The sequence below is a fragment of the Mytilus trossulus genome, chromosome 13 (genome assembly GCF_036588685.1).
Source record: "Mytilus trossulus isolate FHL-02 chromosome 13, PNRI_Mtr1.1.1.hap1, whole genome shotgun sequence".
In the NCBI taxonomy this organism is placed as follows: domain Eukaryota; kingdom Metazoa; phylum Mollusca; class Bivalvia; order Mytilida; family Mytilidae; genus Mytilus; species Mytilus trossulus.
In genome coordinates this window covers 18,674,728-18,688,752 of record NC_086385.1, presented here as the reverse complement: position 1 = coordinate 18,688,752, position 14,025 = coordinate 18,674,728, and the positions used below count along the sequence as shown (strand labels likewise).

General features: G+C 31.8%; 1 protein-coding gene across 1 annotated transcript in view; it reads left to right on the top strand.

Annotated features, from left to right (window-relative positions):
- Positions 1 to 12,512, top strand: part of LOC134694740 (fat-like cadherin-related tumor suppressor homolog) — a 28,260-nt gene extending 15,748 nt beyond the window's left edge. The window contains exons 11-19 of the mRNA XM_063555787.1: positions 398 to 556; positions 1,439 to 1,579; positions 2,694 to 2,816; positions 3,601 to 3,789; positions 6,792 to 6,985; positions 7,900 to 8,269; positions 9,463 to 9,817; positions 10,232 to 10,272; positions 11,612 to 12,512. Coding sequence (XP_063411857.1) covers positions 398 to 556; positions 1,439 to 1,579; positions 2,694 to 2,816; positions 3,601 to 3,789; positions 6,792 to 6,985; positions 7,900 to 8,269; positions 9,463 to 9,817; positions 10,232 to 10,272; positions 11,612 to 11,694 — 1,655 coding nt within the window. The 3' untranslated portion in view covers positions 11,695 to 12,512. The remainder of the gene's footprint in view (positions 1 to 397; positions 557 to 1,438; positions 1,580 to 2,693; positions 2,817 to 3,600; positions 3,790 to 6,791; positions 6,986 to 7,899; positions 8,270 to 9,462; positions 9,818 to 10,231; positions 10,273 to 11,611) is intronic.
- The last annotated feature ends 1,513 nt before the right edge of the window (positions 12,513 to 14,025 follow it).

Sequence of the window (14,025 nt, the reverse complement as noted above, 5' to 3'; positions counted from 1 at the left end):
TGACTATGTGGTATGGGCTTTGCTCATTGTTGAAGGCCGTATGGTGACCTCTAGTTGTTAAGTTATGTGTTATTTTGTTCTCCTTTGGAGAGTTGTCTCATTGGCCATCATACCATATCTTCTTTTTTTATATTAACCTCTAGTGTCAAATATTTTTTTCTAATGATCGAACGAGAATAAATTAATAATTAATGCAATACGTCGTTGAGCGTGCTGCAGCAAGGGAAATTAGGACAACCATTAAAAATGATGATAAATTAGATAGGTAAAGTAATTAAGTCTTACACTAGGCCTCACTTAAATCCTTTAAAGAGTTGCTGAATTTCCATTGTATTAGAATTTAAATGTATAAATAAGTACATTTCAAAACCTTCAATAAATGATTGTTTTCTTCCAGAATTTGACATTGTTTTGCAGTCGAATCCCAATCTTCAGTATGATTTAGTGCGAACTTACCGACTTGATATAACATGCACAGACGGAAGACGAAGCGACACTGGTGTCTTCTTTGTGAATGTTCTTCGAAACAAACCAACTATATTCTTAAATCTGCAGAGTAAGTTTGTTAACTGAAGCTGAAATATATGTGTGGACCCGTTGTTTTAAATATGATTTCAAACATTTAATTTTCTTATGCTTATGTCCTCCATGGTTTACAATAGTTCCTTGGTACAAGGCTTGTTTGATAAGAGTTACTACACCTTTTCTTGGTCCATGGCTTGCCGGAAGAGAATTACAACTTTTTCAGAAATATATGCTATGCTCATTGAAGTCATACAAACCATGTCTCTTTAACAAACATATTTATATAGAAATGACTGGACAGTATCGAAGTTCTCATTTGAAGTTCAACTGAATAGATAAAAAGGAACAAAACATTGAAAGCTTTATTTGATCTGCAAAGATCACTTGACCATTACTATGAAAATAACCATGACAATATTTCATGTTTGCTCTTGTTCGTAAAGTTAATCTATAAACTACAATTACATCTACAAAACTGACCATTTTCTCAATTAGTTATCACTCTACCAATTAAAGATAGTATATAATACATTTGATGAAAAGTATTAGTTTGAGGTTATTTCTAATAAAAATATATAAGAAATTGAATACTTACTCACATGTGTAAAACCAATTTTCTATAAGTGTTATTCCAGATTCTGATGCAATTGTTTTGTAACAATTATTCTGATTGGATGACAGCAAGCGTAAAATTATCTATCTCAATGTCTGTAAATAAGAAAGACGACATTTTGAATTTCGGAATATATTGACATGTTATTTCTACAATAATAAACAAAAAACTCACTTGTTGCGCCTAAAAATCTTCTTTTTATCAAAATGTAACTACCGATGAACGTCCTTAAAGCTTCAAATACAATACAGTTATCTCTTAATTGTGGTACACAATACTGTTTATTTTTTTAATTTGCAGACACAACCACAGTTTCCAGCATCTCATCATATATTGGACAAATAGTGTTTGATGTAGAAGTTACTGACCCAGAGAATGACCAAGTTCAGTTTTCCATGTCATGTGTACCGTCTACCAATTCGCCATTTGAAATTTACCACTGTATGTTACATCTTATTTTTATGATATTGGACGTCATTAAACTTTTATTTGCAGTCCTGACATAAACAATGTTTTGACTTTATATTACTTAACTTACTTCATAAAACATATGTCAAACATAGGAAGCATTGAAGCATTCAATATGCCAGCATGAGTCGCTCAATCTATTATATCTTTGCACACAGTATGATGTGGTTTGCTGTTTTTGGTGTATTTTTGCAAGAAAATATCATTACAGCATGTATTTTATAGGGAAAACACCGATAGTAATCGATAATAGCTTTTCATCAATATACAAGTATTCCTTTAACGCGTGAAAAATGAGAAATTTTTGTAATGATAAGTTATCATTAATATGATTTAAAAAAAAATTGCATGACAATGCCCTTATATTGTAAACTTTTTTCCAGCTTATAATTTAAGTAAAAAATAACAAGGTATCATAGCCAAACAGCGAACAGATAGGTTACGGACGCAATCACGAGTTGGTTGACCGTTATGGAATAACCGTTTAACAAATGATATCGGATATGTTCCTTATGTCGTAACTACAATCCCCTTCCCTTTTCATGACTTTGACCTACCGAATTAGACTATTTACCGGATTTGTAATCACATTAGCAACACGACGGGTGCCGCATGTGGAGCAGGATCTGCTTACCCTTCCGGAGCACCTGAGATCACCCCTAGTTTTTGGTGTGGTTCGTGTTGTTTATTCTTTAGTTTTCTATGTTGTGTCATGTGTACTATTGTTTTTCTGTTTGTCTTTTTCATTTTTAGCCATGGCGTTGTCAGTTTGTTTTAGATTTATGAGTTTGACTGTCCCTTTGGTAACTTTCGTCTCTCTTTTAGAGATCATTTTATACAAATATACCTTTCAAAAATGTTGTACATGTTATAAATGTTATTAAATCAAACAATGCAAGTTATAACATTTTCAAAAGTACCTCGTTCATGTTATATTATGTATAAAATACAGCTGCAAAAATGGTTTTAACTTGTACAAACCTTTATAATAAAACATGTATCTATTAGTATAACAAATGTCATTACCCTCAATAATATTCTTTTGTTCACAAAATGGAATTCAACATAGACGATTTCTTCTTTGTAGCTGGTGAAATATTGCTAAAAAGGTCCATTGAAGGAGAATTCGTACCAGCCTATGATTGTTATGTTGAAGTCAGCGATGGAAAGACCACAACAGGTCCTAGGTCATTGACTGTTCACGTTTTAGGTAATAAATAAGAATGCGAACCATATTTCTCGACAAAAACATTTTAGATATGACCATGCAACATCTATTACATTTTCCTTCATTTCTGTGAAGATGACCCAACTAACAATCATTGTCTATGCACTGGATCTTTCTCTTGTTAAATTAAGGTACTTAATTTGTTAATTTCGAACTTACAATTGATTAATGAAGTTTTTATACTAAATATAGGTTTCATTGTAGCGATCTTCGGTGGGACTATAGATATATGTAAATAATAAGGCGATTACTCATGCTAGTAATCTTTCAAAATGTCATATCTATGAAAATAACTTATACTAGTATCCTTTATATCAATGAATATTTTTTTAATCAAATATTCATAATATATCCACGAAAACACTTATTCTAATTATCATCAGAATGATATAATGAACAATCAAATGCGTCCTGTAACTTAAGAACATAAAACTTCTTTTTTCCTAGAGTTAATCCTTATCATTTGAACGCAAAACAAGTTAATGTCGATATTGTTTTACATCCCCGTATTATCATGGGAATGAATGAAATGAAATGGAAAAGACCTACATATCGAAGAGAGTGACAAAAACATATTATAATCCATGAAATGTGTACATACGTTCTTTTCCTTTCGAGAGATAGTGACCTCCTCTTTGTTGGGTACCGCATTCGATTTCAGAAGTTTACGGATTCGATACATGAACATTCACTGGATGTTAAGCATTATCAGTTTATTTTTAATCATTAGAATATTACATGACTACTAGTTGTTATTTTTTTTCAGATATAAATTATGTTCCCGTGATAAGAAACCTACCTCTTCCATCACCTTTAGTAGTGTCTGAAAATTCGCCTCTAGCCATGAGTGTATTCCAAGTATCCATACAAGACAACGACGGAGCGGATACTCATACATATACCATGACATCATCACCACCGGATGGTATTTTGTATTTTGATATAGACTCTGCAAGTAAGTATTTGGTTGTTAATACTAATAAACGGAGTTATAAAATCTACTAAGCATATGTTATTCTTTTGAAAATAGTCAAAATAAAAACTATATCCTGTTAATTTTCTGTCCTGGGTATCTTAAATTAGACATTGATATAACAGTCAAAAACTATTTTTGTCTTAGAGTGGCATTTTATGACATATGGACAATGCTGTAAATTTTTCATGATCAAAATAAAATATTATGAATAAGATTGCATTTTCCATTTTTTTTAAATTCTAAACTTATCTTTTTGCTGTTCATATTAATATAAATATTTTTTTATCGAATATTGGAAAAATAATACTTGTCGATCTGAAGAGAGTACCCAAAGCAAACTTTTTATTTTTATTTATCCATTTGTCATACTTTTTTGATAAGTGGACTTTGATCTATAAATGTATAATATGAAGTTACAAGATCACCCGAGTAATTAAATTAAAAATGCTATGTTTGGTGTTGTGACGAATATATTTAATACATATATAATCGAATATCAGTATGTCAGATTTATGCGATAAAAACTCCTTTGTTAAACTGCTACAGCCCATTAATCAGCACTGCAGTGTTGACACGAGTTATCATTGATATGGTCCCAATTGTAGGTGGCACGGTAGTATTTCCTGGCCCATAGGGGATAATGATAGCCTTTTTAGAATTTTCACCACTTTCTTACACTGCAAAAAAAAAATCTACATTCACAGTTAACTATTCAGAAATGAATTTAAATATGTATCATGACCGTTTACTTTTTTTGCTATTTTTAAAAACCTAAGGCCACTAGTACTTTTAGGTCTTTTATGGTGCAGTGAATACAAAATTTATAAAAATTCTCAAAAAATCATTTTCATCTATATGTAAAATTATTTCATATTTTTCTACACCTGATTCATCCCTCAGTTTGGGAAAGTATGTTCAGTTGATACTGTACTTTTTGTCCAATCACACTGTTTAGATACATTAACCTAAGTAGGGTACACAAAAGAGCAACCTAAATTCTGGAATGCAAATACTAACGTGCCATCTTAACCAAGACATAACAAACTTGAAACCAGTCATGACACCTATGATGCATAGACTTCTTACTTTGGAACATAATATAATAAAGAATACTAGTCTGCACTCATTTCTTACCCCAAAAAATGAAACATTACATCCCAACCCCATCTGGGAGATTTTCACTTTTTTTTCATCTTACTATTTTTACTTGAGGAGTTTCCAAAACCCAAATATATGATGTTTTAAATCAACACAGAGGTCAAAGATGGTGATTCAGGAGGAATTATTGGATTGCCAACTCTATTTGTGGTTAATCTGACTGGAAGAAACAGTTTAAGCACCAAATCATGAAAATGATATTAAAGTCCATTCCACATTTTACAGCATGCCTTATACCACTTTAAACATTTCCAGATTATGTGGGCAATACAACAAGAGTCTTTAGATTCTTTTAGTTAACTATTATTCCAAAATATTTTTCACAACACATGTACTAGAATACATGTCTAATTTGACTGTTAATCTATTTCTCATGTATGCATAAAGTTAAATTATGTCCCCTTACATAATCAATTTGCCTTTATTGTGCTTTTCACTGTCAGAAAATCTTAACAATTAATGGTATGTGCATGAAAAATAAATATACCATTTAATCTTGCTGATATAACATCATTAAAACATTCTTTGTCAAAAATAATGTCTTGTCAATGTAAAGAAACCCCTATTTCAGACCAATATGAGAGCTAAATAAATAAGTAAGGACCCCTTAACCACTTACTGGTTCCCCAAAAGCTGCTACTGGTGTCATGTTACATCAGAACTACAAATTAAACCTGAATAAAACTAGTATAGCTGTACTTCTGTTTAAAAAATAAGAAATTATGCAATTTATTCATTTCGGTGAAGATAATAGGACCTACATGCAACCGAAGAATGTTGCGTCTCAAATTTCCGTGGTTGCACATGTGTCAGACACTGCGAAAAGTTAAAGCGAGCATTTATAATTGAAAATGTATTGCAAGTTACATAAAAATAATGAATTTCTACTTTCTAGGTAAATATTTACACTATCACCCACAGATCAGGCAAAATTTGCTGAATCAGCAATTTTTACTCTCAGGGGTGGAATTTAAGGCTTGTTTTATCATAGTTGCCCTTAATCAACTTTTTATTGATAAACTTACAAATTGCATAGGTAAAAAAATATTCCTGTAATGATTTAGTGTAAAAATATATATCCCCCTTAAGGTGGCACGGTAGTATTTCGTGGCCCATAGGGGATAATGATAGCCTTATTAGAATTTTCACCACTTTCTAACACTGCAAAAAAATCCACATTCACAGTTAACTGAAGTACTTTCATTTTACAATCAGAAATGAATTTAAATATGTATCATGACCGTTTACCTTTTTTGCTATTTTTAAAAACCTAAGGCCACTAGTACTTTTATGTCTTTTATGGTGCAGTGAATACAAAATTTAAAAAAAATCTCAAAAAATCATTTTCATCTGTATGTAAAATGATTTCATATTTTTCTACACCTGATTCATCCCTCAGTTTGGGAAAGTATGTTCAGTTGATACTGTACTTTTTGTCCAATCACACTGTTTAGATACATTAACCTAAGTAGGGTACACAAAAGAGCAACCTAAATTCTGGAATGCAAATACTACCGTGCCACCTGTAAATTAGCTGTTAACAAAAAGTTTAATTTTTGAAATACTTAGTTTTTTCTACCTCAGGAGTAGATTACCTTAGCTGTAGTTTTAGGAGTTTTTGGTCCTTAATGCTATTCAACTTTGTCCTTACTATGTCTTTCCAGTTTTTTATACGAGCGTCACTGACGAGTCTTTTGTAGACAAAACGAGCGTCTGGTGCAACTTCTAAATTTTAATCCTGTTATATGTGATGAGCTTGTTTAAATAGCACGGTTCTTGCAAATGTAAAATATATGAAAGTGACATCATATTTTATGTTTTAGCTGGACTTGTGAGTACTTCAGCAACAACTATAGTCGATTTTGAGGCCGTATCATCAACAGACTATACATTAACAATAACTGTCACTGACACGAAAGACTATGCTACACAGAATCTATCTCTTACTGTTGCCAATGTAAACGAACCTCCAGTGTATACAAAGAAATCTTATGTACTTAGTGTCAATGAAGGTTCGGTATGTACCATTATTTGAAATATTTATAGTGTTGCTTCAATTTTTTTAGTCTTTGTTCTTACAATGTCCTGTAGCAATTCAGTAAAATGGCAGTTGTACTCGTATTTTTAGTTTCTGTGTGTGTTGCATTGTCGTTGGTTTTTTGTTCACTTCAATGTTTTTGTTTTTCCTCTTATAGTTGATGTGTTTCCCTCGGTTTTAATTTGTAACCCATATTTGTTTTTGTCTCAATCGATTTATGACTTTCGACCAGCGGTATACTACTGTTGCCTTTGTTTGTAATTATCTATCTTATGTAATAATTTGTTGAGGACCTAAACTTATAACCACTTTCCATGCTAGAAATAAAAAGTTTTAAAGATTTTCTATTTCTGCGTTTGCTGATGCTTCACGTTCTTTTAAACATTCAACTTTGTATTCTTTTATAAATTTATTTTCCCCAATAAATCGACGGGTTTGACGTTCGGCGTGATATGGCGAATGTGTGGTAGATTTGTGACATAAGTTGTAACATGTTGGTTTACAATATAAAGCGATAATTGTAACATGTTGTTTTACAATATAAAGCGATAATTGTAACATGTTGGTTTACAATATAAAGCGATAATTGTAGCATGTTGGTTTACAATATCAAGCGATAATGTACTTAAAATAGAAACAACAAATATCAAGCATGATGCATCGTTAATAAATCAGTGATGTCATCCTGATACATAGATGATTAAGGTATCTTGAAAACCCAGTTCGAAAAAGATGACGATATACATCTTATTTCGAAGCTGAATGAATTTATTCATGAAAACAAATCTATATTATTATGATGTTTTAATAGAATTCAGCAGCATTTAACAATTCTCCATTTGTAACTATCAATTTGCATGTATATTAATTCCTATCTCCTTTTATTTTTAAAGGCAGGTACAGTTCTGCCTGATCCTGGATATTTGTATACAGATGAGGATACAGGCGACACACACAAGTTTTCAATGACTTGTGGGTCAAATGTGGGATATTTTTCTATTTCGTCCACCACAGGATTTATAACCCTCGCTACAGATATTGATGTTGATGCAGCTGGCTCTGCTACTTCCTATGCCTGCACAGTGGTAGTATCAGATAGTGTATTAACTGATAGTGCCACTTTAACAATCAATGTAAACAATATCAACGACAACACTCCAGTATTTTCCAATAATTTATTCACTTACTATTTGGACATCGGTTATCCTTTGAACACTGTGTTTGGTTCTGCTATCGCCACGGATGCTGATTCTGGATCGTTTGGTATGTATATGAATAAACTAATACCAGCTTGTCTTTATACTGAAAATTATGCAAAGGTCGACGAGTTTGGTAAAAATTTTCAACGAAAATGCATTGAAAGTTACACTTGATCTATTGGGTCCGTCCTAGGGCTTCTCTTGATATAATTTCATCGGGAAGGCTCAAACCAAAATACTTTAGAGGCCAAGATCTAACTAAGAGAAGACAATATGACCAATAGTGACCAAAGTTTTAAAACAAAATGTAGAACGATTGCCAATAAGACAACTCTTCATAAGATTCCAAATGACACCGAAATTAACAACTATTGGTCACTTTCAACAATGAGCAAAGCCTATACCCCATAGTAAGTTTTAAAAAGCCACAATATGAAAACGTAAAATATCTCAGACGCATAAAATTGTAGGCCTAATTTATGAACGAACAAAAATACGAAAAACTAATATGCAACATAACAACAAACGACAACGACTGAATTACAGGCTCATGCCACATACATACACCATTTGGCGTAATGTATTCTTTTATGACCAAAATGAAATTAAATCATAAACAAATCTCATTCCAAAACCAAATGTAACATATCGTCATTGCAATAAAACAAACATTTTTTTTAAATGTGGAAGAAAATGCAAAAACAAGAAAAATCAAAATTGAGAACTTGATCTTTGACCTTAACTTTAAACTTATTTAATGAACCCAGGACCTCAAATACAAGTATCTTATGTCTGTATCACTTACCATTCATGTGATACCTTGACATATTACTTAATTTCAAATTCAAAAAGGGTAAGTAACTGTCATATGGGGATTACGAATTGATTTGGTTAAAAATTGTCGCTTTTTTTCCGGTTACGTATGAGATCTTATCGCAAAAAAAACCAGTGTTATGGGAGATTACTCTTACAATAAAAAGTCTTCGACTAATCAAGGTCAGTCTCAAAAGCGCAACAATAATTTGATATGATACGCAAAACATCTTAGCGACATCTTGCGAAACCACAAAACAAATTTTGAAATTTGGCAGAAGAAAAATAATAATCAGAACAATACAATAGGTCATTTCACAAAAAAAGACCTTAATATGCAAAACTCAACAGGTTTGTGCAGGTACAAGTATGATACTTGTTTGAAGCTAAATTGTATGTTCTGTCAACAATATCTACAGCAATTTTCTTAATTTTCTGATTAAGGAACATTCACTTATAGTATTGACCAGACCTCTTTAGGAATAGAAACATTTGGGATACAGACTAATGGGGACTTATATTTAAAGAATTCCTTAACTAGTTATGGATATGGTGCAAGTCTGAGCTTTACAATACAGGCAACTGATACCGGAAGTCTTCAAGGAACGGCCACGGTTTATGTTGTAATACCACAAACAACAACTACATCAACAACAACAACGAACCGATATTTAACGTTCTGGGAATACCCTGCTAATCCAGCATGGGTTGTTATTCTCAGTGTTCTTGGGGTTTTCATTTTGTGTCTACCTTGTTTTATGGTCTGGAAAAACAAGGGATCTTGTACATATAAAGGAAGGTAAGTCTCTTTCATTTTTAAAAATGCAGATCTTAACGTTCAAACATTCATATTGTCAAATAAGTTTTATCTTTTTCACAATGAACATTGATTTAAGTAAATATGAAATGAAAGTTGTGGCAAAAATCCATAAGATATGCGTGCATTTATCTGAAGTGTTTAATGTACTAACTGTTTAGTAATAACCATTAAACACCAAACAAAGAATCTATAAAAATCATTCAATATGCCAATTAGAAGATGTAGTATGAGTGCCAATGACACAACTTTTCACTGGAGATCAAAGGCTTAGAAGGTTAACAACTATCGGTCCTTAAATTCATTACAGGAAATTTAGAGTAGGCATTTGTTACTCAATCGAAACTCAACAGGTACAATAACTAATTTGTTGTTTTTCTTCTCTCTTTCTTCTAGAACTGATGATTACAAGGAGAGAATAAGAGAACCAAGTGAAGGTAATTAGATATCTAGTAATACTTTTAATTATATGCATACTGACAAGTAGAACTTCACCAAAGTGCAAGAACTTGTTCTTTTTTAAATATACATTTATTCTTTTTCCATTATTCTTCTAGGAAAAACATATAATAATAAACAGGTGTTCAATTTTGATAACTTTTTAGAGAAAATGTAATCTTAATGGAATACGATTTCAGAAAAAGAAAGTGAATGAACACAACATTTTGTAAACGTTAGTGCGCCCGACTAACCGGCATGGTTCTAAACAAAGCATTTTTTTTTATAAATCATACGTGTGGGGCTATTTTACCAAAGAGACTTAGACAGAAGTTCAAATACAAAAAAACGTTTTTTGAATGATTTGAAAATTTATTTTTTTCAAATAAAAAAAATAAGCACTAAAAAAAAGAAGATGTGGTATGACTGCCAATGAGACAACTGTCCACAAGAGACCAAAATGACACAGATATTAACAACTATTGGTCACCGTACGGTCTTCAACAATGAGCAAAGCCCAAACCACAGTGTCATCTATAAAAGGCCCCGATAAGACAATGTAAAGCAATTCAAACGGGAAAACTAACAACCTTATTTATATAAAAAAAAATGAACGAAAAAACAAAAATGTATCACATAAACAAACGACAACTACTGAATTACAGGCTCCTAAATTGGGACAGGCACATACATAAATAATGTGGCGGGGTTAAATATGCTATAAATCAGGTGCTGTGCATGAAATGGAGAATGGAAATGAGGAATATGCATCAACGAAGAGAGAAAATCCTGAGTCGGGCCTCAGTTGGCCCCTAAATAGTATATACTATTTTTTCGGAATAGGACGTCATACAAAACTCCAAAAAAAAAAAACCCAAACATACATGATTGAAAAAAGAATAACGAAGACCAGGGGCTCCTAATTTGTCACAGGCGCAACAAATGCTGCAGAATTAAGTTTTGTGAATGTACAATAAAGTAACACACAGCAATACGCATAGTGAAACTTAGTTTAAAAGAAATCAGAGTGCGAAGTACTAGCCACCAGGCTGGTGATAACCTCGGGTACAAACAGTCAAATAGTCGCGTCGTTGGTCTATTGGTAAACATTAAACTGTTATTTGAGATCATCCGCAAAAGACAGGGGTTCAGCAATTTATTTTGTTTTCAATTTTCAATACAGTTATATAATTCTAATACAAACAATTACAACATACTTATAATAAACTAACAAAATAAATTAAAAAAAAAAAAAAAAAAAATATTTACAGTTTTGCAGTTTGAATATCTTAGTTGTATAATTTGTATTCATAATTTTGAAATGATGTTAACTTTCAGTGTATGAAAACAAAGAGGACATGACGAAACAGAGAAAGTTTAATCTGAGATGGAAGCCATGGATGTGGTTTGAGCGAAGTTGAATGAACCAATATAACAACTCAATGACTGTTCAGTGATTCGAATATTCAGTTCCAGATTCTTATTGTGATTTCATAGGAAATCGAGTAGTAATTTGTGTTCACGTAATACTATGTAACTATTTACTCACGTAAAGCAGTATAGTCTGGTTTTGTCTTCATGATTACCACGATTATTGCTAGAATGCTTTTCCATTGACACTTATCTTTCATAAGTATTTCATTTGATTTCAATGCTTAACAAAATGTCATAATACTTGACATAAATATCTATAAAGTGAAATTTAATTTGTTGAATTAGCTTTTAAAATGTATCGGTCCGTGGAATTGATCAATTGAATAATTTTAAAACGCCCGATAAAGTGATCGATAAACAAAATTGGAATGCATCAAATTGCTAAGCGCTTATTACTATGCTAAAGTTTTATATACAACGAGGCTGGTTTTGACCATTTAAACGTTATTTAATTAACATATCTGATATTTTCCCTTTTTTTTCTCTTCTTTTTTTTAATTTATCAATGATCTAACTATGACGCAAGACCAATTTCGGTCTCATAGACTTTTCTATTCTTCATTTTCTTTCGTTTAAGCTAAAACATTTTTGCTAGGTTTTTTTGTATGCATATTGTTTCGTTGCCTCAATTTAACGTGTCGTTCTTTTTATTTGCCTGCTTTTCAATGATTTTGTTCTGCGTGAAAAACAAAACGCAACTAAGAAAGCGGCAGTTGCTTTGTTTCATTGTAAGCTGTTTGTTTGAACAGAAGTGTACGCCATCATCAACCTATACGAATAAAAATATTTTTTCTTTTTCTTGTTATTGAAGAATTTGGTTAGTATTTAATTATGACCAGTTCATGTATTTTCAGGGAAAAAGGATTTCCTTCTCATTAGAACAATTTCTTAACTGGTAGAATGTATTGCTTTATCACTTGTTAGTAATACTGCTGTTGGACTAGCCAACTCCGGGAATAGTCTCCAGTGATTTGATACATTTTTCGTGTTTATAGTAAGGAATTCAAACCCTACGATTTCAATATCACTGGGATAGTACTGCTTATGAATGGCGACCAGCATGGTACCATTCGACAAGTATCCTGTATTTGGTATTCGCATGCATTAAACTATTATTTCTGTGAAATTTTTCATTTCAACAAATTATCCAAATGAGCCAAATATTTAGTAAGTTGTCAATGACATTCAACTGTTTTTTTTAGACGTTTTATGAATAAGACAGTATAATATGTATTTGGCTTTTCCCTACATAAGTAAAGTTGTATCCTAAATCAATGTCACAAGTTGCAACCGGTATTAAAAACGTTTATAGTGTCTACGTATGAAAAAAAAGGAAAAAGAAATGCAAAGCAAAACCCAAGGGGAAAAAGACAGACATATCTACAAAACACTACACAGAAACAGCCAATTGAAATAACAGAAATCCTACCAAAATTAAGAAGTAACTTAAGTGCTCCGGAAATGTTAAACAGTTGCTGTTCTTCTAGTGGCAACACACTTACAGATAGTTATCAACTGATAACAAGAGTGTAAGTCAGTATTGTGAAAAAATGTCAGTCGTATAAACGTTTCTTTTTATACATTTTTAAAATCCAATTGTAGAAATGCGAGAAATAAAGGCAACAGTAGTATACCGATGTTCCAAACTCATAAATCGAAAGAAAAAAAAATGCGGGTTACAAACCAAAACAAAGAAGACGTAGATACTCTTTTGGAATGGATTACGGCTGTGAGGTCGTTCCCGCAAAACACAATTATGAATGGGTCAGGAATACATGTGCTACATCAATCTTTAAAGATCCAAAATGTTGCAAAGCAACTGTACAATTTATTTGACTAATATGTCAAAAATGATTTGCAAACATCCTGGCTAGGATGTAAAAGAAGCAAGCCTAATTCTTTATCTTAATTTTGTTCTAAATGGATGACGTCCTCCCCTCTCACTATATGATTCAATGAACGTTACCAGTTAATAATTTTAGAACTGCAGCCCCTAATAAATATTTCTTATTACTGAAAATGATATTTTTTTAACCTATACATTTTCTTAAGTAAATATTTTCATGAAGCACGTCGATAATGATTACCGCAGTTGATTGTTTAAAAAGCGTAATTCAGAAAAATGATTGAACAATCAAAACAGTCGAAGAAATTATCTCACATGATAAAAATAAATCCAATGCAATAATGAAAAACCCGTCTTTTAAAAAAAAACCAGTATAGCCTAGATATTTAACATTTCCAAATTTGACAAATCCCATGTTATGCTACACATTTTGGTAAATTAATGACATGGTATCTTCCTAAAAAGGTGGCGC